Source organism: Ambystoma mexicanum, chromosome 4q (genome assembly GCF_040938575.1).
Source record: "Ambystoma mexicanum isolate Mex_15411 chromosome 4q, UKY_AmexF1_1, whole genome shotgun sequence".
NCBI lineage: Eukaryota > Metazoa > Chordata > Amphibia > Caudata > Ambystomatidae > Ambystoma > Ambystoma mexicanum.
In genome coordinates this window covers 535,939,766-535,966,387 of record NC_090928.1, presented here as the reverse complement: position 1 = coordinate 535,966,387, position 26,622 = coordinate 535,939,766, and the positions used below count along the sequence as shown (strand labels likewise).

General features: G+C 46.7%; 2 protein-coding genes across 8 annotated transcripts in view; one reads left to right on the top strand and one right to left on the bottom strand.

Moving 5' to 3' along the window:
- The window catches only part of NHSL1 (NHS like 1), an 844,536-nt gene that overhangs the window by 554,445 nt on the left and 263,469 nt on the right, over positions 1–26,622 (top strand). The gene's annotated exons all lie outside the window — the stretch shown is intronic.
- Positions 10,340–26,622, bottom strand: part of LOC138467824 (uncharacterized) — a 68,876-nt gene continuing 52,593 nt past the window's right edge. Inside the window, exon 2 of the mRNA XM_069608093.1 lies at positions 10,340–12,942. Within this exon, the coding sequence (XP_069464194.1) occupies positions 10,469–12,934 (2,466 nt within the window). The 5' untranslated portion in view covers positions 12,935–12,942 and the 3' untranslated portion in view covers positions 10,340–10,468. The remainder of the gene's footprint in view (positions 12,943–26,622) is intronic.

Below are 26,622 nucleotides of genomic sequence, written 5' to 3'. Positions count from 1 at the left end.
AAGAGTACGTCCCGGCATCTCAGAAGGGGGAGGGCAAAACCTTCCCCCTGCCATGGGCAGCCTTATTAACAAAGGCTCCATGGATCCCCCTGTCCTTTTGTTAGCTCTGCTGGTGGCAGCTTCACATACTAATCAGAGTTAATTCAAACAGGCCCATGTGGGGCCTAGCTCCAGGACTAACAAAGGAGACCGGAAACCCCCCATCAACCTATGGATAAGCATCTGTGTCAACCGGAAGCTAGCTCCAGCGTCTTAGTATCACGGGCAGTGAACTGTCATGTCTGGGACAGCTGTTTACAGTAGTCATCCCTGCAGGAAAATCCCATTGAGAAGTTACGTGGATTGACGGAGACAGAAAGTCTGGTCCCGCTGCAGCTTCAAGGTTAGACCTGCCGCTTTAATCAGGAACCACAGAGCGCCATTAACGAGAGAGACCCTTTGATCCACAACAGACAGGAAGATGGGTATGATATTACATTTATAACGCGCCTGTACACAAGTGTTTCTAGGCGCAACAAGACAAGGAGGGGGAAACAAAGGCAGGACAAACAACAATCTTACTAGGTCTTGTGTCATTCAGATCGTGCAAGTGAGGGGAAAAGGGAGGGGAGAAGTGCCCGGGGGGGGCAAGGGAGAAGTGCAGGTAAATCAATAAGTGCAGCCAGAGGTTGTCTCATAAGTGCAGAGGGAAGGGACTGTAGGGTTGCAGATACAGACCCTTAAGTGCTGGGGGAGCTCGAAGGCAGTGTGAGGGCAACTGGACATGCAGGAGCCTGGGTCCGAGTTCAGAGGGTAGCCAACGAAAAAAGGAAGGTCTTGAGCAGAACCACCTCCGGTTCCAGAAGTAACTCAAGTTTCAGAGAGGCAGGGAGTTTGTTCCTGAGGGAGGCCCGAGCCGAGGAGAGGGGTCTGCTCCCCCAGCCCACTCTCTGCTTGAAGAAGTGTCTGACCCTCAGAGTTGGAGTTGGATGAGCAGAGAGCTCGAGAAGGTATGTTTAGGAAGAGAAAGTTGGAGATAGTGCTGTCGCAGACCCCAGAAAGCCTTGTGGACGATGCAGAAGGTCTTGAACTTGATCCTTCCAGCCACAGGGAGCCAGTGAAGAGATTTCAGAGCTGGGGAGATAAGATCCCTGGGCTTGAGGCCAAGGACAAGTCTATTCTGGATAATTTGTAAAGGTCGCAGAGTAGAGGCTGGAAGATTTAGAAAGAAGGTGGTGACAGTGAGCTTCTGGGGAAAGTGAGAAAGGGACGAATACCTCTGAGGAGATGCAGCTGATGGTTTGACTTTTTAGAGATGTTTGAGATGTGAGGAGAGAAGGAGAGGGTGGAGTCGAAGATGACACCAATGTTCTTGCACTCAAAGGAAGCAGCTGGAAGAGGGCTCAGAGAGAGAGAGTGAGAGACAGACAGACAGACAGACAGACAGACAGACAGACAGACAATGTGGAGGATCTCCGTCTTACTGGCATTAAGGAAGAGGTAATTGGCAGCACACCATTCTTAAATTGTAGCCAGACAGTTGGGTATAAGGGAAGGAGCTGAGGGGAGCCTGAAAGAGCTGGGTATCATCCACATAACACTGAAAATTGGAGCAGAAAGTAGCGATGCGGTGGGAAAGAGGTGCCAGGTATTGGTTGAAAAGCCAGGGAGAAAGCTTAGACAATTATTGCCCACTGATAATCGGTAAAGTAATCGCAATAGTTCCAGGATACTTGGTTTCAACACTAAGGTGGGACTTAGTATTACATGTTTTCACCCCTTTACCTTCTCTGTTGCAAAGCACTCTGGTTATGACCTCATGCATACAGGAGATTGTTGGTGAGGGCCCAGGATTGGTTAATTAAGGTAGGCTTAGCTTACACCAATCACTGTGGCCCATTTGGCTTTAAAATAGGGCTCAGCCCCTCTTTTGGGCAGATCATCTGAAGACTTCAAAAGGAGTAGCAAGAAGAACTCAGCATTGGACCCTGGCTGAAGGTACTGTCTGCCTTACATCTTCCGCCAGTGAAGGAAGGCCACGACCTCCAAGAGGGAAGCAAGATCCCTCCCCTAAACATCTCCCAGGGAACAGGGGGAGATGGTAAGTCCAGAAGACCCTCCAGCACCTCCAGAACCGGTACCCAGCCAGCACACAGCATGTCATGCTAGGCTCTGCAGCAAGCTTCCTAGGTAGGAAGTGCCAGAGAGTCTCCGAACCAAACCAAGAACAAGGCAGCTGCCCTCAACACTCTCCTCAGCTTAAGGTTGGGAAAAAGCTTGGTGAAGTGCATCGACAAGCATCTACAGACATCTGCCTTAAAGGACATTTTCGAGCCAGTGGAGCCCCTCAAGCTGCAACTGAATGCACCGCAAACTGTTGTTACGCCGCAGTTGCTAACACCGTCCGAGACGCCTTGACCAGTGCTTCAGACCCACCGACTAGCACTGAGACGATTCCTGACCCTCAGCTGCCATGCAAGCCAGCCTGAAGCAGTCCATCCAGCCTCATCCGACGAACTGCCTGATTCCCGCAGCTGTCTCTCATCTTGAACTATGCCACAGAAGCTGCAAAGCGCCCTGAAACTTATGCTGTCGAGCACCAAGAACTTCTTCAAGCACAAGGTACAAAAAAGGTAGCAGGCGCCCCTCTAGAAAGAATATGGCATGATAACCTATTCTGTGGTTTTTAAGTTACCTGGGTGCAACCAGACGTGGACTCCCTGCTCAATGTGCTCAGAGAGGCACACCTCCACCTCGCTGATGATGCCCAACAAGGTTGAAACACTTGTATGGGGTTACTGTTGGTACTCTTGTTCAGAAGGGAATTGCCATAGCATTTCGGTGCTGGACTGCCCATGTGGGTGGGACAAAGACTGATATATTTCCCATCTGTGAAAAGTACTGTGAGCAAAAAGCAGATGGCTGCAAACTCTGAAAGTGGTTAATACCCACTGAACAGGTTATCGTGCCGTGTTCGTTCTAGAGAGGGGCCCCTGCTACCTTTTTTTGTCCAAGCACAAGGTACATTGTGGTTCTGTCCCCCTGGTCCTTCTCCGAAGGCCCCTAGTGACATTTTACAACCTATTTCCCTTTGTGTTGAAACCAAATATCCTTGAACTATTGTGATTTTATTAATTTTATTTTATTATTTTTTTATTATTTATTTGTTACAGTTGGTAAACCAACTTTTCAAATATTCCATGTTAATTTTCAATAAAATCACAATCCAGTACATACACTTTACAATACCATATATACAGTGCAACCAATATTTATCCATTCACCAATTGTCACATGAGGCACAAGTATGAATACTACCATCTCGGCTTACATTTCATGTACTAATCCATATTCCTAATTATCACATTCAGGTATCAGGGAATATTATATTTAAAAATTGCACAATTGCAACCTGTACAGTTATTCTCGTGTTAGAAAACAGGAGATTCCATATTTCATCATGATCTACATGGCTCTGAACACTCAGTTTTTTCTCAAAACATTTTACTCTTATGTCATTCAATGCAATACATTCAATTACAAGATGTTGTAAGGTTTCTCTTTGATCCCTAATTAGACAAAATCTGCAATAGTTCTGTTCCTTTGGAATTAGTTCCCTTCTAAACAAGATGTCTTTTGTCTCATACTGATTCAATCTAAATCTTAGGAATTTCTGTCGACATACATGTGATGGAAATTTCAACAGATAGTCGGATATAACTCTGTATCTTTTGGTACCAAATGCCTCAGGGTTAAAGTCCTTGAGTTTTAAACATAGTGGCATATTTCCAATCCAATTGAATTGATATATTTAAATTTTTGCACAATCGGGGTTGGTCAAAAGAAGTTCATTTGAAATAGAGGCATCGGAAGTGGCATCCAAGATGTGATTTCGCCACTTTCTTGACATGCCATTTTTCGATGCAAACAAATTTTGAGCTAAAACATTCAGGAAGGTAGGTTTTTTTAATCCTTCCAGCAATTTTCGCAAAAGGGCACAGTGTTTCCATAACAATTGAGAATATGAGGATACCAATCCCAATTCAAATCGCAAGATCGCCAACGGTGTGCCAGGCGAAAGTGATAGGGCTGCTTTCCAATATCTTGCTTCTAAACTGTCCCAAAACCTTCGATCCTGTGGCACCAGTGCCTCAACTCCATACAAAAGAATCGGTATTACCTTAGATTTGTAAAACGACACAATATGTTTCAATGAAAACTTCCCGAATGTTCTCAAAAAAATCTTTGATTGTGAGATCAAGGCACTCAACTTTGATTTAATTTCACATGACATGGTACTTAATGTTTTCTTGTGTTCGATGTACACTCCAAGGTACTTATATTTTAAGACCACGGCAAGTTCACATTTTTGAAGAAACCATCTTAGATGTATTAATTTACTGATTAATATTGTGTAATAACTGTATTTTCGCTGTGTTGCAACTTAACAAAGTCCCACAACCTCCAAGAGATAAGACTGCCGTTCCATTCACGTTACCATAATTGGACAAGGAGATTTATAATTTGCTTGTATTTCCAATCTGTTGGGATCCTTTCTGGTGCACTAGAGGTGTGGGGCTGATTGATGGTTTCGAAAACGATATTCATCCCTGAACCACTGATGCATCGGAAGTTGATTCGTCCATGACATTGGTTGCAGGCAATCTAGTTGGAGCCTTGCTCACAATTTAGTCACCCAACGATAAAAGTACTGTTGCAGGCAAAGTTTAGACACTGCTAGGTATTGTTAAATAATCATCGATCTTGATATAGACTGTGAAAGGCATGACCAAGGATGTCCTGCGTGCCCTCTGTTAAGAAAGGGGACTTCCCCACAGCACTAAGGTTAATAAACCTGAGCTGCTGACCAGCCTTCAAGCTTGGGTAGAAGCGAGGGATGTTGGGGAGAAGACCCCAGGGGATGGGTTAGATCCTGTGTACCTGAATGAAGAAGACCTTCCGGGAGGGGTAGTTGAAGAGGAGGAAGACAGCATGAGCAGTGTTTCTCGCAAACCATCCCGCAGCTGGTAAGCCTGTTTCTCAACACTCTATAGAGTGTCAGTGAGTTAGTGCGGCAGCCTCCAGGTCCCAGGCCTCAGCAAAGTGTCTAAGTGGCCCTGTAATTGTTGCAGCTGTTAATGAGGTAGCGGCTAGAAAGCTTGTGCTAGAGGAACAGAAACAGTTGGACATGGTCACCATAGAGCTGTGCAAACTGGAACTTGAAGAGATGGAGACCAACAGATCCACCTCTAGTGGCTTAAACCAGGGTGCCCGTGATAAGCCCCGGCGCCACATACCCAAACACTTGGTGCAGGCTTACAAAATGGGGAGGGACTGGTTTGAAGCACTCAAGCTTGTTTTTCAGCTACAGGAGGTGGATGAGGTACTGTGGGGTGCAGCCCTGATGAGTCGCTTACTGAAACAAGGGACTGATGCAATTCTTTAGTTAACTCCTCAGGAAAGGCCCGTTTATGAGAGCATGAAGGTGGCCCTCCTCAGGAAGTTCTGTAAAACGCCAGGACAGTATTTCAAGAGCTGCAGAGAACTCTGAATGAAATGTGGACAGACATTTGAAGTCAATTTGTCACAGTAACTGTCTTGTTTTGAATTTGAAAATCATATTTGTAGCAGATGGAATGAGGTATGCGCGGTATAAGAACAGTATTTAAGTTCCATCGGTTAAACGGGCTTCTATGATGTGTCTTTGTAGACGTGTAATTGTCAACCTTGTTCCATTGCAGAGTCCCTGTGATGGCATAAGATTATAATTCTAATTGTTAATTTATAACACGCTTAATACCGAGTGGTTTCTATGCACGGGATTGGAATTCAAACCTGTGTTGCGCTGCTTTGTCTTTCTTCCAAGACAAACACGTTGCTCCTGAGCTATCCTTCCTCCCCAGGATTGCGTAGTAGCATAATTACAGCACCTACTTTGAGTTTTAGCTCGTGAGGAGGCATTTGTCCTACTGCGTTTTGCTCTTTAGAGACAAACTTTGAGCCGGCAATTAACCTTGTCCTTTTGCATAGACTTTTAAAGCTCAACAGTTAAGTGGTTGCCTGTTCATTGACACTGGAACCGCTGTGCCCTGTGTGAAGAGAAGTGGCAGTGGGAAGAAGTAACTTGAAGGTGACCGCGTAGAACCGTGCTCATTCTGTTTCTTAAAATGATAGGTGTTGTTGAATTGGAAGGGCATACAGAGGTGCACTTTGCCATTTTGACAGCAGAGAGCAACCTAACGTTTATAAATTGCATCAGCTGAGTAAGGAAACATACCTATCTGTTTCACCCCTTCTAAGATGCCAGCACACTGTCGTGGTGATATCCCGGGGGTCGGTAGGGCCGTCCACGGACCTTCGGGGGTAGGGAGCCCCCAACTCCTCCCGCAGTCCCCAATGAGTATGAGACGCAAGCAAGAGCAAGGCGTTACTGCTGTTTATTAAAAAACAGCAGGGACAGGTTCTGGGATCATAGGTCATCTGGGAACACATCTCACAAGAGTGGGCTCGCAGGCCCTTTTTCATCATGTGTGACACCTCATTGTGCGTCACCTGGGAAATTACCCCCAAAACCTAACGCCACCTCGGGTTGGCTCCCCGAGTAATAGGGTTAGAATAGGAACATATAGGTGAGTTAGTGGTTGGTGGAGAAGAGGTCAGGTGGTATGCTTGGGTCGTCCCTAGAAATGGTCACACCAAAAATGATACATGAGAAAGGTTAGTGATTGGCTAGGTTATGATGCCGTCAGTAGTTAGCCCCCCGTGCCCTGATTGGTTCATCAGCAATCCCCCAAGCCTGGGACCATCGTCGTTCCCAGCTCGCAGTGTACCTGATGTTAGAAACAATGTGTGACTATGTGTCAGTGGAGGACAATGGACAGGTCTGCCATTTGCTGCAGGAGTGCCCCTTTCTCACCGATGCCAGTGTCCAGTTTGTCACTTCATTGTTGCAGTCTGTGTCCCAAACGTGAGACCCCAGAGCTTCTGTGTTACTTGGCACCGCCTCAGGTCGGCTTGGTCACGTGTGGTGAGACCATGGCTGGAGCAGAATTATGAGCATTTGATTTGTATTTCGGCTCTGAGAGGCAGTTAGCCACAGCAGGCGTAACCTTGGTTCCAAGCGCACGGCGTGTAATTTGTAATGTCGTGGCCTTGGCTGTGGGGCTCTCGTCAAGGTTCGTTCTGCATGATCAGCACCTTGCATCTCTGTCCGAGTGGCTCTGGGCCTGCGGCTTCTGAGTTGCTGCCTACTTTGGTGCTGAGGCCTACTGTGGCCTGATCCATGACAGGCAGCAAATGGTTCACATTACAGGGGTCGCGGTTAGCGGCAGGGGTCCTTATACATGAGTGCCTTAGGTTGTCGTAGTAGTTATAGTGGCAATGAAGCATTTGCAAGCATGTACACGATCCCTTCTTGCGTTTCTGCGGTGCAGTGGTTTAGCCTATGTGAAAAATAACAACGATGCGTGTATACGGTCCATTACGTCATGGTAGTGAGTATGTTCTTCGTGTGAGATTTGTGTGGGTCTGACCAGACGTGCATGGTGGCACATGTGCTACTGTCCGTCGGCTATGTTGTCATGGCATCTCTAACGATGGTGGCTTTGAGTGCTGCTGTGTTAGTAGAGTTGATCCATATGGTCTATGACAGCTTCGCCAGAGGTCCCAGCATGTGGCTTGACTGACGGGCAGTTTCCCTGGCCCTGTGGGGCATGGCCACGGTAGATGTAGACGTCTGGGGCATCTGTGAGCGGGTCGAATTCCTCTCGCAATGGGTGCTTGGGCCGTGATGATCTAGGCCATGGTCTGGCAGAGAATCGGGGAAGGGAGCAACTCATTTTCCCTCTTCAGTCCCCCCTCTGGTCGACTTGTCGACCACAAAGTTATACACTCTCTTGTCTCCTCTTACTCGCCATACCTTCGTTATTCCTGCCAAGGGTCCGTATTGGTCCACATGATCTTCAAAAGACCAATACATGTAAACCCATCCACCACCGGGTTTGCAGTAAACCCATTTCCCAACGTAGCTCTTCGGGTTTCTTGGGTTTTCAACTTTGATTGACGGTGGGTACAAGTCTGCTTCTATTATTTGTTGGCGCAGTCGCTCACGTTCCTTGATGATAATGTCTGCATTCTTGTCGTCCTCAGCTGGCATTAAGACATGCATACCTATAATTTCTTCAGCAGTGTGTTTAGATCTTGTCTTCCATACCTTCATCCCCATTATAGCGGGTATTCCTAAAATCACACATCCTGCTATTACTTTGAGGCCGTCTGATAACCAAGATGGCATCCAGGGCCAGAGGTATGAAAACCAGCTACCATCCTTCTTCACTCCTTTTGCTTCATCTTCCATTATGGCGTGCATCTTGGCAAGCTGTGATACTGCCTGTACCATTGCCTTCATCATTAGCAGGGATAAATGTGCAACATGAACTTCAAATTCTTGCGCAAACGCCTCCTTCCATTGCTGTCAGGAGGTCCAATACATATCTATTTTGTAGGGCTACCATTCGTATTGCTCTTAATTATTCTTTTATCGTGTTGAATCTGTTCACAGTGGAGTTGATTGTCAGTATGAGCTCTGAAAGGAAGCGCCCCCAATTCAGCACGATCCTCCCCGCAATGAGAGACAATAAGGGACTCTCCCGTAGTGGGAATAAGACCAAGACAGAGTGCGGGTGAGCGTAAGTGGGAGTTTATCCAAGGATAAGGCATGCAAAGAACTCTGCAACCTACGAGAGCGCTCTGTCTGACAATAGCAAAGACAGGCGTATTTCTAATACAGAAAACGTCATCAACACCTAAACACTATAGGGGGCACAAGTTAATTGGGATTGGGTATCGTCGACTAACTATAGGTGTTGCTGCAGCATGGTTGGTCTTGGCAAGACGACGTCACTGGTCAGCCTCGTGGGTTGGGTTGGGCCTGGCAGGCCGGCTTGAGGTCATCCGTGCGGTGTTGGTGCGCTGGGGCAGCCTGTGACAATGATGAATACCTTTCCTGTCTTAGTTGCCCTAGGCCATGCACACTGCAGTTATTCAGAAAATGACATTTACGTTCACTAATAAATTGTTCCGTAGCTTATCTTATAAAATAAACGCAACACATGAGGAATGCACCTCGTGAGAGGTCTGGTGGTTGTTGGTTGGGGTGAGATTTACCTGAGTCTTATTGACCGGTATTTTAGGTCACGGGACGGGGCTCTGGGACCTGGGCCGAGTGATACATGTCTGTCTGCTGCGTTAGAAGTTATTATATAGATGGGTCTCTGTGTCTTGTCCCAATGATGGGGGTCGTCCTTACACGGGGTCAGGATTCTTGGGGGGGTTCGTGGGGATTTATGAGAGGGTGCTGGTAGATCAGTGGGTTCATCCGTGGGTTTATTACCGTGCTGTAAATAACACAGGTGGCGGGCTGTGGCCTTGGTTGCGGCGTCGGGGCCTCTGACTCTCTGAAGTAACGCCAGCTTGGTTGGGGGAGGTGAGGGAGCGCAGCACAAGTCTTAGCTTTTTTATCTGGCAGGCTTGGTGGGGTGGGAGAGGGAATGACCTTGCATATACTCACAAAGGTATTTTCCTCGTGCGTTGCTGATCAGTGAATGCAGAAGTTTTATACTGTTCTGCCTCATTTTAACGTTATTCAGACACACATATATATATATATATATTTCATTTTCGTTACACATTTCTTTAATACAGTCGGTTCCAGTACCTTTTCATTACCTAACATTATGTTCACTACATTGTGTGCGTATTGTATGTACATTAGACGTTATACGAGGGATATCTAGGTTATGGCCTACAGAGATTGATGCCCGCCGCTTTGGGTGATTCAAAACATATATGAGTTCAAGTTTCTACATACTATTGAAAAACACTTTTACAAATAGAGGTTACACGTTTGGTCAACATCTTTCTCCGTGGTTATAGCAGCATTAGTCCAGACCTGGAGGGATATCATATAACGTTACATTTTTATGGTTCGTTCACATTTTAAACAGAGGTAGTTCATTAACACCAATACTTGAACTATTTTCTACCTTCTTCAGATAGTGATGCTTCAGCTTTTTTCCCCGTTGCCCCGGCCTTGCGGTCTGGGTCATACGGGGTGCAATATCACATTGTTACTAATATAATGTTGCCGTGTTGGCATCTCGGGTTTAGCTCATCTCCGACTTTCTCATGGGAACGCGCTCGCAGCGGATCTGCCAGGGCTGCTGAGGCGGCAGAGATGCATGAAAGGCCCTCCAAAGGTGGGGGCCTCGTTACAGTGTGCTGAACTCACACCATGTTTGCTGTGCACGATGGCGTCTAGGCCTAACTTAAGTTTCGGTAAATGCAAAGACAGGGTGCGTGTGGGCAATGTCGTCGGCGGGTGAACCCCCCTCCACCTGGGCCCGGGTGGCATGAGGGTGCTCCCACCGAGCCATGGTCCTCACCTGGGGAGGGAGCTGTAGGTGAGGAGGGCCTCGTGGCCATTCCTCCCCTACATTTCCCCCCTTTCGTTACTTAAAGTAACGAATTTCTTTAGCTCTTCTAATCTTCTACATTCTTGTTCTTCTAACACTGCACCATCCCATGCAGGGGTTCCTTTTATAGGCATCCATGCTCTGCACACCCCCCTTAAGCTCTCACCTCTCCTAGCATACTCGTCTGGTGTACATGTCAAATATATACAGTCGCCGGTCTCTTCCAGATCTACCCAGACCTCCTCATACCATTCCAGTTCTACGTCTCGTGGTTCTTTAATCGTGGTGTGCCATAGCTTATCTACTATGTACTTGTCACGGCACATAGGCACTAACTGGTACCTGGGGGTGTTGTCTGTTCCTGTCTGCACGTGTACTTCTTGTGTTGCTTTAATTGTACCACCGGAGTTGCCCATTGTCACCATCATCATTGCACCGTTAGGGACTGCATTAGCACAACATCGGAGGCCCACCTGGCACAGGCAGAACATCACAAGGATGATCACCACTATTGGTATCAGGAACTTCATTGTCACTCCAAGCCATGAGGGAACCCAGGAGAAGATATTGTCGAACCACGAGCTATCCTCAGCTCCACCTTCCATTTTCATCTTCTCGCCCAGGTTATGTACTGCTTCAATAACGTGGGACAGGGACCCATTTTCTGCGTCTTCAGAAGGTACGAACGTGCAGCATGCACTTCCTATTTTTCGGCAAACACCTCCATCGATAGCTGTTAACAGGTCTAGAACATACCTGTTCTGCATGGTCATTAGTCGCAGAGCTCGTAGTTCCACCTTTATTATGTTGAACCCTTCTTCAGTGTCATTGGCCAACTGGATCAGTTCCCACCGTGTGATCTGGAGCCATTTTGCATTTGCTCTTGCTTGGACACTGGACACTAGTGAAGCAAAGAATGTTTCCACGGAGCTGAACAGGCGATACTTGTCTGGGATCTGTGCCAATAAATCAGATGATGCTTGTGATATGTAGTTCGAGGCTCGCTTGTTTCTTGAGAGCTCTTCTTCCTTCCCCCCGGAGGACAGGACATAAAGGTGCGCTTGTGTAGTTGGAGAAGCTGCATTCTGGTTCAAGCCTCCTTTCATCATGTTACTTCTGTCAATATGGCTTTCTGGAATCACCATTAGTGTCGAGTGCAAGGTGGCCATTGAGCAGCTACCACTCCATGATTGGGGAAGGTGCAGGTACGCCTGGTTTCCGCATACCCAGTAGGTGTCCATTAATGCTGCTGTCCCTTTTTTCATATCCGGGATGGTGAGAGTTTTGTTACAGTTCGTGTTCGTTCCCATTGCCATTTTTCCTTCTCCCTTGAAACATAGTTCGTTTTGTATTTCACTTTGTAGCTTGAAGGGTTTCTCCATCGCTGTTACCCATGTTAGTTTAGGGATGTGTTCTTTCCATATTGGCAAGCACGTTCTTTCCATCCACCGCAACTTGTCCGGTTGGACACCTTTCAGCGCTTCTGCCTTGCACAGCACTTCTTCGTCTTTCCATTTGCTTTCGGAAAACAGTGTCCCTTGTATTGCAAAGAAAGGTTCTTTAAGGCAGATCACTCCAGACGCTTGCGAATAGCACGTTTTGTTGTTCTGTACCATTCTGAAAGAGACATCGTGTGCTTGGAAAGTGTTCTTTATTCTACACAGCGTGAGATGAAGGAGACATTGGGCATCCACAATGGGCAATTCTCGTGGCAACAATACTTTAGGTGTGCCTGATGCATGGGGGATAAGTGAGCAGACATAACAGCTCTCATTGGTTGTTTGTTTAGCTGTTGTGCTCATATCTGCATACCATTTATTTGCTTGGTGAGGGTGTCGTGGGTCTTCCATTTTGTCTAACCCTAGCCCATAATACTCATCATACCCTTTTCCACCAGTCTCTCTTCTCCGCCTACTTTTCTCCCTTCTTCTGTACCTTCTCGTTATAGGAGGTGAAGAACCAGGCCCCCCTTCCTCCCTCCCACCCCCCTTTTCTAATTCTTCATATAGGGACGTGTGTTCTGTCATCATAATCACTTTTCCATCCTCATTAATAAACAAGAGATCGTTGTTTGAAATTGGGGCGGGAGGGATCGTGTGGTTGTTGTATGTTCCAGGTTGGGACATTGTGTCATTATCTACATTTTTGGTTCTCCATTGTGAGAGGACAGCAGTGGGTGGTGTAGTATAGTATCCCCACACAAAGTGTGATCCATCCCAGATCAAGAAATCACCTTCTTTGATACCTACAGTCGGAATTGTTTTCGTTCCAGGAGCAAGGGTGGTGTTGTTCCCCCCTCCCCCCTCGTTCATCTCGGTAGAGATGAACGCTATAATCCAGTGTAACACCAGACAAAACATTGAGATGAAGAACACGATAGCACACATTGATAAACCACATTCAAATGAATATGTTAATCTAGCCACTAACATTTCTCTAAATCTAACATATCTATTAGTTGCAGGCTGCCCATTCGATGCCATGATAAATCCTGTTTGAGACACAAAAGTTCATTAAATACAAACATGTAAGCATTTCCACATTGTAACGTTTCGGTGATAAAATATAGGGTTGGGTGAGGAAGGGGGTTTGTTGACAGACAAGGTAGCTTTCAGTCAATATTATTTGTAACTTACTATATATATATATAAATAATAAAAAAAAAACATGACATTTCTAAAAACAACAATAATAAAAAACATCTTAAATAGTACAGGAAGGGAAAAAAAAGAACCCCACGCAAAACTTTCAAAAATTGTAAAAAGAAAATTTACATATACATGTGTACATGTTTTAGTCCAGGACATTTGTTGCGCGCTAATTGTGTTCACTGTTCATCTCATGAAGCACACGAAATTCAAATCATTCATTCCGCACAACTTTATCGTCCGCTGTTGCCTGTGCCTCATCCTGCACCTCACTCTCCGCAGCGCTGTAAGCTTTACGTACATCTGTCAAATGCACCCAATATCGCAGGCCCTTAACCTTTACTGCTGTAGGCGTGCAAAACACTACCTCATAGGGGCCATGGAAGCGTGGTGCGTTCCACCTCCGCACAAAACTTCTAACATATATAAGGTCCCCAGGCATTAGCTGTAGTGGTTTTTCAGGCAAACCGTTTGGTTCAGTCGCGTTCCGCTCCTCTTTTGTCGAGGGGGGGGCTAGTTGCTTTGAAATTACGCGCGCTGCCCGTGTCAATTTTCGCAGGTATTCTGTGAACTCCTCCCCCAATATTGCTGCGCTTCTGTGTGCATCAGAACGCTCACGGAGAGGCGAATGCGCTGTGTGCATTCTTCTTCCCGTGACGATCTCGTGCGGGGACAAATGGTGATCCTTACTTGGCTGGTTTCGTAGCTCAAACAAGGCCAAAGGCAGGCAGTACATCCAAGTCTTTTTAAGGGAAAAACAAAGTTTTGATAATCTGCTTTTTAACAGGCCGTTTATCTTTTCTACGACGCCATTACTTTGAGGATGATAAATCGAACATAATTTGTGCTTTATTCCCAATAATGTAGTCACTTCTTTAAAGAGTTCATTAACAAAATGCGTCCCGTTATCTGAGCGAATAACGTCGCAAATTCCCCAGCGCGGAAACACTTCCCGCACTAGGAACTTCGCGGCGCCCTTCGCGTCAGGGCGGGCACAAGGGCCTGCCTCCACCCACCTCGAAAATGGACATACAACCACAATCATGTATCGAGCCCCGTTACACCTTTCTCCCATGTCTACATAATCAATGTGGAGCTCTCTGAATGGGCCACTTGGTTTTGGTATCGTACCCCTTAGTGTACGCAATGTCATACCTGAGTTGTAAATTTGACATGTCGTGCATTCTAGAGCTAACCTTGTGACGTGTTCCTGGAGGCAAGGTGTAAACCAATCTTCTTGTATCTCTGCCATTATGTGTTTCTTTGTGTTGTGTGCAGGAAAGTGTAGTTGTTGAAATGCTATTTCTAACAGCGTGATTGGCATTACCACTTTTCCTGAACTCTCTTGTCGCCACAATAAATCAGTCGGTGATTTGCTGCATCCTCTCTTAGTCCACAGCAATTTTTCCTCTGCACTAGCTCCCTCTTGCAGCTCTATTATCTCCTGTGTGGACATCATGTTGTATCCTGTGGGGACTTCTTGGCTTGCTGTGTGGTGCAACATGTACTCTCCTATTTCACCTTTTTGTAGATATGAAGCTGCTTTGGCAGCGGCGTCTGCTGCCGCGTTCCCCAAAGATACAAAATCTGTATTGGTGGTATGAGCTTGACATTTTACGATGGCCACTGCCGTGGGGTCTTGCAGGGCCTCAATCAGTTCTTTCAATAATTCTGCATGCTGGACTGGCGTTCCGTCTGCTCGTCGGAACCCTCTCCGCCCCCACCGGGCCAACCCGCCGTGAACTGTTGTTGTCATGTATGCTGAGTCTGTATATATGGTCACTGCGCACCCCTTGGCGGCATGCAATGCTTCTATTAGCGCTATTAGTTCTGCTGCTTGCGCTGAATAGTGTGATGGGAGGCGGTGTTGTACTAGTATCTCATATTCATCTTCCTCTAATCGTACCACTGCCATACCCACATGCTTTTCTCCTGTCTCCATGTCTATTGATGCTGACCTGTCCACAAAATACACCTCACCCTCGGTCAGGGCATTTTCAAAAATCACTTGATCCTTACTTTTGTCACCTGTGTACGTGGCGCAGTTGTGGTTTTGCATGTCCTCTATGGTGCATGCCTCTGTGATGAATGTGGCTGGGTTCACTGTTTTACATCTTACTATATGGATGTTAGCGCTGGACAGTATTATCTCATATGCTGTGGCGCGTTGTGTTGTCAATGTGCTCTTTGTTCGCTCTAATATTGCAAAAAGTGAGTGTTCCACGAACAGTGTCACCGGGCAGCCCATTACTATCGTGGCACTTTTTTCAATTGCGAACGCGGCTGCAGCTAGGGATTGCTCGCACGCGAAATGACCTTGCATTACTGCGTCTAGGGTGCCGCTATAGTAAGCGAGTGGTTTGTGCCCTAAAGATGTTTTCTGTGTCAGTACTGCTGTCATCAATGTTCCTTTGCAGTGTGAAAATAAGAAGAATTCGCGCCCATAATCTGGGTTTGCTAGTACTGGAGCGCTTGATATCAGCTCTTTTAGTGAGTTAAATGCTGTGTTCATCACCTCTGTCCATTCTATGTGTTTGTGTTCTTGTTGTGCTTCTTTCAGTGCCTGTAGCAAGGGCCTTGTGTACGCCGCATAGTCCAATATCCATGCTCGGCAATAGTTACACATACCCAGAAATTTCTGCATCTCTTTTACTGTTTTGGGCTCCCCAATTGTTCTAATCGCCTGTGCCCTGTCTGGTATAATTCGCTTGCCATCCTTTGATATCAACTGACCCAAGTATAGGACCTCCGTCAGACAGTATTGTAACTTCCCCTTGTCCACCTTGTACCCCTTATTTGCCAATAATGTTAAGAGTGTTATCGAGTCCTGTCTGCATTCTTCCTCAGCCTGTGCACAAACCAATAAATCATCAACGTACTGAATCACTGTGCTTTCTACAGACAAATTCCCCAGATCTTCATGTAGTACCCTGTTAAATATGCTTGGGCTCTCGCAATATCCTTGTGGTAGTCTGCAGTGTTCGAACCTCCTTCCTCCCAATGTAAATGCTGTCAAGTACCTGCTCTCTTCTGCCAAGGGAATCGAAAAGAATGCATTTTTTAAGTCAATTACTGTGAAGTGTGATGCTATTTTTGGAATGTTGCACAGTATTGTCGCCGGGTTCGGGACTAAAGGGAACTCCTTCATTACCACATCGTTCAATGGGCGTAAATCTTGTATCATCCTCCATGAACCCCCCTTCGCTTTTTTGATTGGGTAAATGCATGTGTTGCATGGGGAGTTTGAGGGCACTATTATACCCTGTGCTAGCAGTGCTTCTATTGTCTCTCTGATCCCTTCTTCTGCTTCTCGCGACAGTGGATATTGTTTCACCCGGGGTAGTATTGCTCCTTGTTTTACTTTTATCACCACAGGCTGAACTTCATGTAGCAACCCTACATCGTGGGGGCCATTAGTCCATAAGTTAGCGGGTACTGAACTCATGTCTTCATCAAAAAATGTATGCGGTGCTCCTACTACCGCCATTAGTTCAACTTTAGTTTGTCTGGCTGTAACTACGATGTCGCAGGGCATTGCCAGTTCCATCACTACTTCACCATCTCCCTCAGTGTCAGAAAATAGCTCCTCGTCCGAGAGCTCTCTCAGGGGGATATTTGCATTTGTACACAATACTGTCCGCCACTCACACCCTTCCATGTCAATACCAATCACGCATATTCTGTTTGCTGATACATGTATTGCATGCAAATCCAATGATAGTACTTCCCCAAGAGCAGTGTCAGGGCTTGCTATGGGACGAAAAAGGAATTCTGCTGGTATTCTCCACTCCACCCTTTTTAGTTCTGGTACTATGAGAGCCAATGTTCTCATGCCTTCAACAAACATCTCCTCATTTCTTGGTACCCCTCTGATCTCTTTTATTGTTGTGTGGCTGTGTATTACTGCTAATATACGGAGGGGGCATATGCCTGGCGTTGAACATACGATGCCGCTCCCTGTGAATGATATGGTCATGTTTAGTTTGCTCAAGAGATCTCTCCCCAGTAAGTTGATGGGAGAGTTTTCATAGTACAGCAAGGGTGCTTTCACTGTTTTACCCCCCACTGTCACATCCAATACCTCTGTGTAAGGAACTTCAATTACAGCCCCAGAGAACCCCTGCGTCTCTAACGTTCTATTAGATAACGGGAACCGGCCCTCTCTAATGCATGATTTCTCCGCTCCCGAATCCACCATGAATATGAATTGCTTGTCTCCTATCTGCGCTCCTATCAATGGTTCCTCTGATGCATTGTGGGTCGTAGACAGTACTGGACACGCAAGTGCTCTCTGTGGGCTGTCCTATGCGGGGTGTCTCATTGCCCCCCCTTGATCGAAAATATTCCCCGAAACTACTGACACTCCACTGTAAGGTGCGGGGGCTGGTGCCCCATTAGCTCCTGTGGCGAAAGTATTACCAGGCGTGTAGTGCACATTGTCATTATTCTGTGGGCTGGTTTGTGTTCGGTATTGATGTCCGTGTAGTTGTGCGTTACTCCTTTGTACTACATTGTCTGGTTGCTGGTATTGTCCCATGGGGAGGCCGTAGGGGCTTCCTGGATGGGGGTGTCCGTACTGTTCTATCTCTTGGAAACCGTTGTTTTGTCTGCTCCTACATTCCCTTGAGTAATGCCCCCATCTCCCACAATTCCAACAGCTCCCCTGTGGACCTCTGGGACCCTGCCACCCATTTCCTCCCATTCCTCCATACCCTTGTCCTCCTCTTCGCCCCCTGTACCCACCTCTTCCTCCTCTTGGGGCCCACTCTTGCCACGTTGGACCTCCGTTCTGCTCCTGCTCTGTCCACTGTCGTTGCCCTTGTCCTGCCCAATTCGCTGCTATTCTTCCTTGTATTGCTATTTGCCCCTCCTCTCCTTCCTCTCCCTCCCGTATGAGTGGGAGTCCCGCTACCGCTGCTGCGACCTTCACCAATTTTGATTGCACCAACTTCGCCTCGTCCGCCAACCTTTTCTGTGCTACTTCCCTCTCTCTTTCTTTGATCCTTTTACAATGGTGTACTATTATGCTTTGGATCTCCGGCCAGCCTTTTGCCTCAACACCTGCTATTTTATCTAGTGCCTTTTGCACTTCCTTTGGGAGCCCTCTTTTAATGATGAAGTAAAATAGAGACGTGGATTGGTGCCAGGGCGTACCCGTTTCCGCTCTCCACATCTCCTGCACCCGGAGAATGTAATCCATAGCGTCCTCCCCATCATTCATGGTACATTGCATTACTGACTGCAGATCAGGGGTATCTGGGAAAGTTTCCCGCAGTGCGTCCCACACCCTTGCTCGCACGGTGTTAAAAGAAGCCCCATCATGGCGATCACACTCCAAAGTTACAGCTGGAAAACCCGCTTTAGCCCACACTCTGTCTGCCTGATCCCCTACTGAGGACACTAGTAGGCTTTTCACATCGCCTACTGCCAGCGGTATACCCGCGGTATGTTTTTCAAATGCATATATCCACTTGCTTGCCCCTCCTGACAGCTGTGGTAGTAATTTCATTAAGTTAGCCTTGTCCATCTGAGCCCACGGTATATAGTTCGGCCTCCCACCTCCCCTGTGGAGTAATGGTAGTTGTAATTTCCCTTTTGCCGTTGCAGCTTCCTTTTCCTTGGTCACTGCTGACTCTAATGACGCCATCTTCCCCACCCTATTTCTTAGTCGTCCTATCCATTCATCCTCTATAGTCCCCAGTGAACATGCCCCATCTAGCTCCTCGCCTTCTCCTCCTACTGCCATGCTCAATCTATCACTCTCATCCCCCCCTCCTCTGACATCACATAACAAATCCTCTCTGATCCCTCTCTCTCTCGAGACATCACCAATGCTTCCTTCTGCTGTCCCTACTTCTATTATCCTGGTCGGTTCTTCCTCAATTCTGAACAGTATTTCCCCCTTTTTCCATCCTTCCTCAATTTGTCTACTTTCGCTCGACGCTCTAGACGTGCGTCCAGATTGTGTGGGGGCGCACGCTGTGCGTTCACATATGTCTTTTATTCTTGAGAGCTCATCTCGTGCCACTGTAAGCCTCGACTCTAAGTCACTCGTTAACTTCTCTATGTCCACTCTCTGTGTGCCTCCCTGGGTGTGCTCTCTAGTGTTTTCGTATGGTGGGGGTGCAGTTGGTCTTTGTGGCGTGCTGGTTGAAGGGGGAGGCACATAAATCGGGTCGCTATATCCTGTTGCAGGGGCTGGTTTAGGTAATATTGGGTACAACATAACCACTTCCGCAGGCTGTTCTGTACTTAACTGTTCCTTTTCCTCTCGCGGGATCATTAGTGGATTGTCTGTGGTGGAGGGTAAATCAATATTTGGAGCTGGAGCTTTGGGTGGGGGTACTTCCTCAAACAATCTCCAAAGATCTAATATCTCCTTCCTGTTCTGCCATTTTTTTCCCTTATACTTAAGGCGAATACATGTACATACCATATCAAGAACGCTTTTGTCAAAAGACCCTCCTTCTGGCCAAATCTGGGGCAACCCCTCCCCTTTCAATTCTGTTAACCATTGATCATGATATTTATTTATGCGCTCAGCATATCCCGGCAAGCTCTTGCAAATGTGTGACAAGGGAGTTTCAGCCCCCATCCTTTAAATCGCTAGCGCTACCTTGTTCGCTTTCGTTACCTTTTATTAGCTGTAAATATGCGTATGTATTCCTTTATGGCACAGACAAGAGCGGACCTCTTTAAAATTATCACCCACCGTTATTCACTGCACAAATCTCTTCTCACTCACCATATCTCATCTCCTTCCCATTCCCAGGCACTCTTATGTGATCTCACTTGTAATTGATCAAGTACTGGTTATGGCCACACTCTCTGACACCACCTCGCGGCCACCCGTTCGTCTCTCACACTCGTACGGTGCGCGCACCCTTCACAATGCTTTCCACTCACACTCTTTGTCTTTCTCCTCCCTTTCCTCCCTAGCCAGCTGTCCCTGTTTCCCTACTAAGGTTACTGTGTTCACGTCTGTACGTACCACTACTGAGTCCCCACTTTTTAAGATGTTCTAACTACTTCATACCCTTCTCATTTTCACCCCCTACCCCGTGGAAATGGAAAAAAAGAAATAGAGAGAGAGAGAGCACAATCACTAAAAAATATTCCCGGTGTCTCCTTTTGCTAGACACCAATAACTTATTTCTCACTTCTTCATATATTCCCAGTACTAATTTAGATAGTACTATGCGGCGCCGCCTTCCACCCCCTCTCGGAGCTAGGTTTCCGTCACTTCTACCACGTCACTTATTTCTTACTCCTAATGGCCATATGCAAAAGAAAGAATAAAGAAAATTTCAAGACCCGTCTGTAGTAGACCCCCGATATTCTTCTCCTCTACCTGTCCCCGTTCTGTTATTCCCAATTCCCTTTCTTTTCCCCTTGACGATCACTCGCACTCGGTACTCACGTGCCCGTCTTGAACCGATACTCTCCGAAACTGGGTCCGTCCAGGCGGCGTCACCGGTAACTCAACGGTCAGCCCCTGGCTCCGGCGAGCGGCACTCAAAGGGGATTTTTTTCCAATCGGGATCCCGTACCCTTTCTCATTGAGTGCGCACTTCTTATTGTGCCGGTCGCCGTTGGCGGGCGGCCTCCCGGAGACGGCTCACCGTGCGTATCCCTTCTCGACCGGAGATTCTCGTGCCACAAGGGGGTCGTTTAAGAAGGAGTTAGGAAAAATAGTTTGGAGATATCACGCTATCGGGGTCACCACTGAAAGGAAGCGCCCCCAATTCAGCACGATCCTCCCCGCAATGAGAGACAATAAGGGACTCTCCCGTAGTGGGAATAAGACCAAGACAGAGTGCGGGTGAGCGTAAGTGGGAGTTTATCCAAGGATAAGGCATGCAAAGAACTCTGCAACCTACGAGAGCGCTCTGTCTGACAATAGCAAAGACAGGCGTATTTCTAATACAGAAAACGTCATCAACACCTAAACACTATAGGGGGCACAAGTTAATTGGGATTGGGTATCGTCGACTAACTATAGGTGTTGCTGCAGCATGGTTGGTCTTGGCAAGACGACGTCACTGGTCAGCCTCGTGGGTTGGGTTGGGCCTGGCAGGCCGGCTTGAGGTCATCCGTGCGGTGTTGGTGCGCTGGGGCAGCCTGTGACAATGATGAATACCTTTCCTGTCTTAGTTGCCCTAGGCCATGCACACTGCAGTTATTCAGAAAATGACATTTACGTTCACTAATAAATTGTTCCGTAGCTTATCTTATAAAATAAACGCAACACATGAGGAATGCACCTCGTGAGAGGTCTGGTGGTTGTTGGTTGGGGTGAGATTTACCTGAGTCTTATTGACCGGTATTTTAGGTCACGGGACGGGGCTCTGGGACCTGGGCCGAGTGATACATGTCTGTCTGCTGCGTTAGAAGTTATTATATAGATGGGTCTCTGTGTCTTGTCCCAATGATGGGGGTCGTCCTTACACGGGGTCAGGATTCTTGGGGGGGTTCGTGGGGATTTATGAGAGGGTGCTGGTAGATCAGTGGGTTCATCCGTGGGTTTATTACCGTGCTGTAAATAACACAGGTGGCGGGCTGTGGCCTTGGTTGCGGCGTCGGGGCCTCTGACTCTCTGAAGTAACGCCAGCTTGGTTGGGGGAGGTGAGGGAGCGCAGCACAAGTCTTAGCTTTTTTATCTGGCAGGCTTGGTGGGGTGGGAGAGGGAATGACCTTGCATATACTCACAAAGGTATTTTCCTCGTGCGTTGCTGATCAGTGAATGCAGAAGTTTTATACTGTTCTGCCTCATTTTAACGTTATTCAGACACACATATATATATATATATATTTCATTTTCGTTACACATTTCTTTAATACAGTCGGTTCCAGTACCTTTTCATTACCTAACATTATGTTCACTACATTGTGTGCGTATTGTATGTACATTAGACGTTATACGAGGGATATCTAGGTTATGGCCTACAGAGATTGATGCCCGCCGCTTTGGGTGATTCAAAACATATATGAGTTCAAGTTTCTACATACTATTGAAAAACACTTTTACAAATAGAGGTTACACGTTTGGTCAACATCTTTCTCCGTGGTTATAGCAGCATTAGTCCAGACCTGGAGGGATATCATATAACGTTACATTTTTATGGTTCGTTCACATTTTAAACAGAGGTAGTTCATTAACACCAATACTTGAACTATTTTCTACCTTCTTCAGATAGTGATGCTTCAGCTTTTTTCCCCGTTGCCCCGGCCTTGCGGTCTGGGTCATACGGGGTGCAATATCACATTGTTACTAATATAATGTTGCCGTGTTGGCATCTCGGGTTTAGCTCATCTCCGACTTTCTCATGGGAACGCGCTCGCAGCGGATCTGCCAGGGCTGCTGAGGCGGCAGAGATGCATGAAAGGCCCTCCAAAGGTGGGGGCCTCGTTACAGTGTGCTGAACTCACACCATGTTTGCTGTGCACGATGGCGTCTAGGCCTAACTTAAGTTTCGGTAAATGCAAAGACAGGGTGCGTGTGGGCAATGTCGTCGGCGGGTGAACCCCCCTCCACCTGGGCCCGGGTGGCATGAGGGTGCTCCCACCGAGCCATGGTCCTCACCTGGGGAGGGAGCTGTAGGTGAGGAGGGCCTCGTGGCCATTCCTCCCCTACAGCTCCCACCTAGTTATTTGTAACCACTTGGCATGAGCGTATGCTTGTACCCCTTGATGTATGATGGAGGAGAAGAACATTGCTGCTCTGCTGAATAATCTATGTGCTGGTGGGATGTCACTCAGGGCTGTCTCCAATTTTCCCCATAGGTAGTTTCCTGTCAGTGGTTCTCCTTGCCTCTTCACTCTGGAAAGGCGTACTGTCATTCTCTTGTTTCCCTCCTACCATCCTCGGTGATCTTTTCCTTTTTATTTCCTTCATCCATTTTCGGGAAATTTTCTAAGTTAACGTGCTTCTGTGGTACCACTAGTGATGGTACGTTGATGTGTACCATAGTACATACTCCATCCCACATTGGCGGCAGGCTGTTGTATGCTCTTGCACCACAGGCCCATTAGTGATCCATTAGTACAGCTGTTCCTGCACCCCCCTCAGGAAGCTTCACTATTCTCTTGCAACCTTCATTTGTTCCAACGTCTATTTCTCCATCATGCTGGTAACACACTGTGTCGTTGTTGTCAGTGGGAGTATTATTATTGGCTCCTCTTCTTTATCTAGCCACTTTACCAATGCAGCACTCTTCGTCCATTCTTTATAGCACTTCTCATTTTCTTCTTGTACCTTCATCACAGGTGACTTGGCCAATGTCAGCATCTTGCTTCCTACAACTCCGTCCACCCATCCATCCTTTGTGAACACTTTTCCATATATCAGTATCAGTGGTCTTTCCCAGCATCCTGGTTCGCCGGCAACCTCTTTTGCATACCACTCGCATGGCAGGTAATCCAGCGTCACCTCTTGTGTTTCCCTTTTTTCTGGTCCCTCTGCTATCTACTTGAGTCCTTTAGTCTGTTGCCAGGAATCATCATACATGGGAAGTGTTTTGATGAAGTTGTTTTCGTATGGGTATGTTGATCTTGATTTCCACCGGAGTGTCACCCTTTTCCCTTGGAACCTTCCTCCTTGTTTGGAATAATGCTAAGTGTAGCGAGCGTTCAGCAGTTGTTGCAGGCACTTCTGTGGCAACAAATGTTCTGGAAGCGCTCATGGCGTAGGGAATCAATGAACACACATAGCCGTTGTCCCTTGTCATATCCTTATCAATTTTCGACATGTTTATACCACATGTTGTTAGAGACGTGTGCAGATTCTGTGAGATATGTGTCAACCCCATTTACATCACTTGATATGCTATGTTTGTTCCTTTTAATGTTATGTACCGTGCTAGTTGTACCACCTGACACAGTGCTTCTTGCGAGCGTTTGGGGGGATATATTAGTAGTGGAAACTGCAGCCACATAGAAAGCGTAGTATGCCTGCCAGACAGTGGCAGCAATCGGGCCAGTGGTGAGAAATATTGTCATCATTTTTGTTACAATTGCTAATACCGCTGGCATTTCAACTCTTACCTTTGCTGCGGTCCTGCAGCTACTTTAGATGATATAGGTGCCCGCCTGAAAATTTCTGAAAATATGCATTATTTGTTAGTATTGTTTAGTTTAGCCCTGCGTATTAGATAATCGTTCAATGCCCAGACAAAAAGCTCTTCCCACGCTTTTCTTACCGTCCTATCTCGTAGAGCTGGTAATGCTTTGTGGAGGTGTGGAAACGATTGAGTAATTATCATAAGAAATGTATTATAATATATACAAATTCTTCTTCTTTTCAGGTATTTTGGTCTTTTTATAACATATACAAACTGGTGTGATAGTACTTCTGGGGTATTGTCATCTGCAGGCAGCATTTACCCCAGGGCAATGACTGTTTCTATTTTATATATATACATTTGCTTTTATTACAACTACAATAATACGCAGTTCCTGCATGTGCGAGACAAAAAAGAAGAGAGCATGCACATGTTTATGCAGTGTGGTGTACATAACAGATACTTGTGTCAGGGAGTGTTAACTTAATACTAAGTGGATTTGTTTTGCTGGGTCCTTGTAATCATGGGGTGGCCTATAGAGTGTTGATCGTTGGTGTTATTTGGGGCGTCTGGGTCTTGGGCTGCTGCTATCTCTGGTGTCGTTGCTGAAGCGTTGGCCCTTTTGCTGAGGAGAGGGGGGGCTGTGTTTTGTAGGGCTTGATGTCGTGTAAGTGGTTCCACGCTTCTCTGCCCCTGAGCTTCACTGCTCTGGGGGCTACTTTTTCAATTATATAAGGCCCTGTAAAACGTGGACGGCCCCACGTTCGCCAAAAGTTTTTGAGTAATACTTGATCTCCTTCTTTCACTGTCCACTGTGTCATCTGTTCGTGTTCCTCGTTGGTGGCTTCTCCTTGTTGATCATTCTTCGACCCGCCCTGTGTCAGTTTAAGCTGTTGAGAGATAAAAGCGGCACTAGTAACCAGAGAAGAGACATATTCATGCATTTCATTATCAGAAACCGTACTGGTCGCGTGGCAGTAAGTTATGGCCCTTGATGGTGGTGTGAGTGGGAGATGCATTTGGCGTCCAGTTACCACCTCGTGGGGAGTGAGGTGGTGGTCTGACCCTGGTCTATTCCTCAATTCAAACAAGGCCAAAGGAACGCAGTACAGCCAATTCTTCTTGGTTGTTTGCTTAATTTTTGCTATTTCTTCTCTTAGGAGGCTGTTGAGGCGTTTTGCATACGCCATTAGCTTGAAGATGGTACGCACATGCAAACTTATGCCTAATCCCTAGGAGAGTGGTTATATGTTGGAATAGCTTGTTAGCGAAATGGGGGCCATTGTCTGACATTAGCACTTTGCAGACCCCCCACCTTTGGAAAACCTCCCTCACCAGGAACTTTGCTGCTCTGAACGCATCAGCGTGGGAGCATGGACCGGCCTCAATCCACCGTGAAAATGGGCACATCCCTACAATCGGGTATCTGTATCCTTGAAATACATTGATCATGTCAACGTAGTCAATATGGAGGTGCAGGAGGGGTCCTTCAGGCTGGGGTATTGTACCTTTGATCACTTGCAGCGTGTGACCGGCTGTGAATTGCTGGCAGGTAAGGCAGTTACTGATGAAATTAGTGACATGTGAGTTTAACTCAGGACACAACCAGTCTTCCTTTATTCGTGCTGCAATTACCTCTTTTCCTGTGTGTGTGGGATGGTACAATTGTGTCAGAGCTATTTTTAACAGTGCTAGGGTCATCACTACTTTCCCTGTGTTATTCTGGCACCATAGTGCATCTGTGGGAGACCTGGTACACCCTCTTTTTACCCACAGTTCTTTTTCTGCCATTGGTGCTGCTGCCTGTAGCTCCATGACCTGTGCCTCTGGGATGTGTGTATACCCATCTTTCATCAGCATTTGTCTTACCCCACCCCCCTTTTCTTTTTCTTTTTCTGGGAGTGTCCAAATTTCACCAAAGTATGCGGCATGTTTAGCATGTGCATCAGCTGCCTCGTTACCTCTGGATATGGGGTTGTCACCATTTGTGTGGGCCTGACACTTCACAAGCGCTACCTCTTCTGGATAATGAATTACTTCGATTAGCTTGGCCAGTAGGAGAGCATGTTGTACTGGAGTACCATCAGCCCTCCTAAATCCTCTCCTTTCCCATTTTATTAATCCTGAGTGTACTGTTGAAGTGACATTTGCACTATCTGAGTATATAGTTACTCTTTTGTCATTTCCTTCTTCTAAGGCCAAGATAAGTGCTACCAATTCTGCTGCTTGGGCTGAGTAGTGCTGTGGTAATTTTACACATTTGACTGGAATGACGGTCCAGTCTTCTCTGAGCCGTACTACCGCTGCTCCTGTTCGTCTTATTCCATCACTTTGGTCAATAGTTGATGACGCATCAATGTACATAACCTCACCCCCCTCCAATACATTTTCCTCCACTTTCCTTGCTCCCGAGTAGTTTTCAATAGTTTCCGGGTACTCATGTGAGTATTCTCCATTTACTGC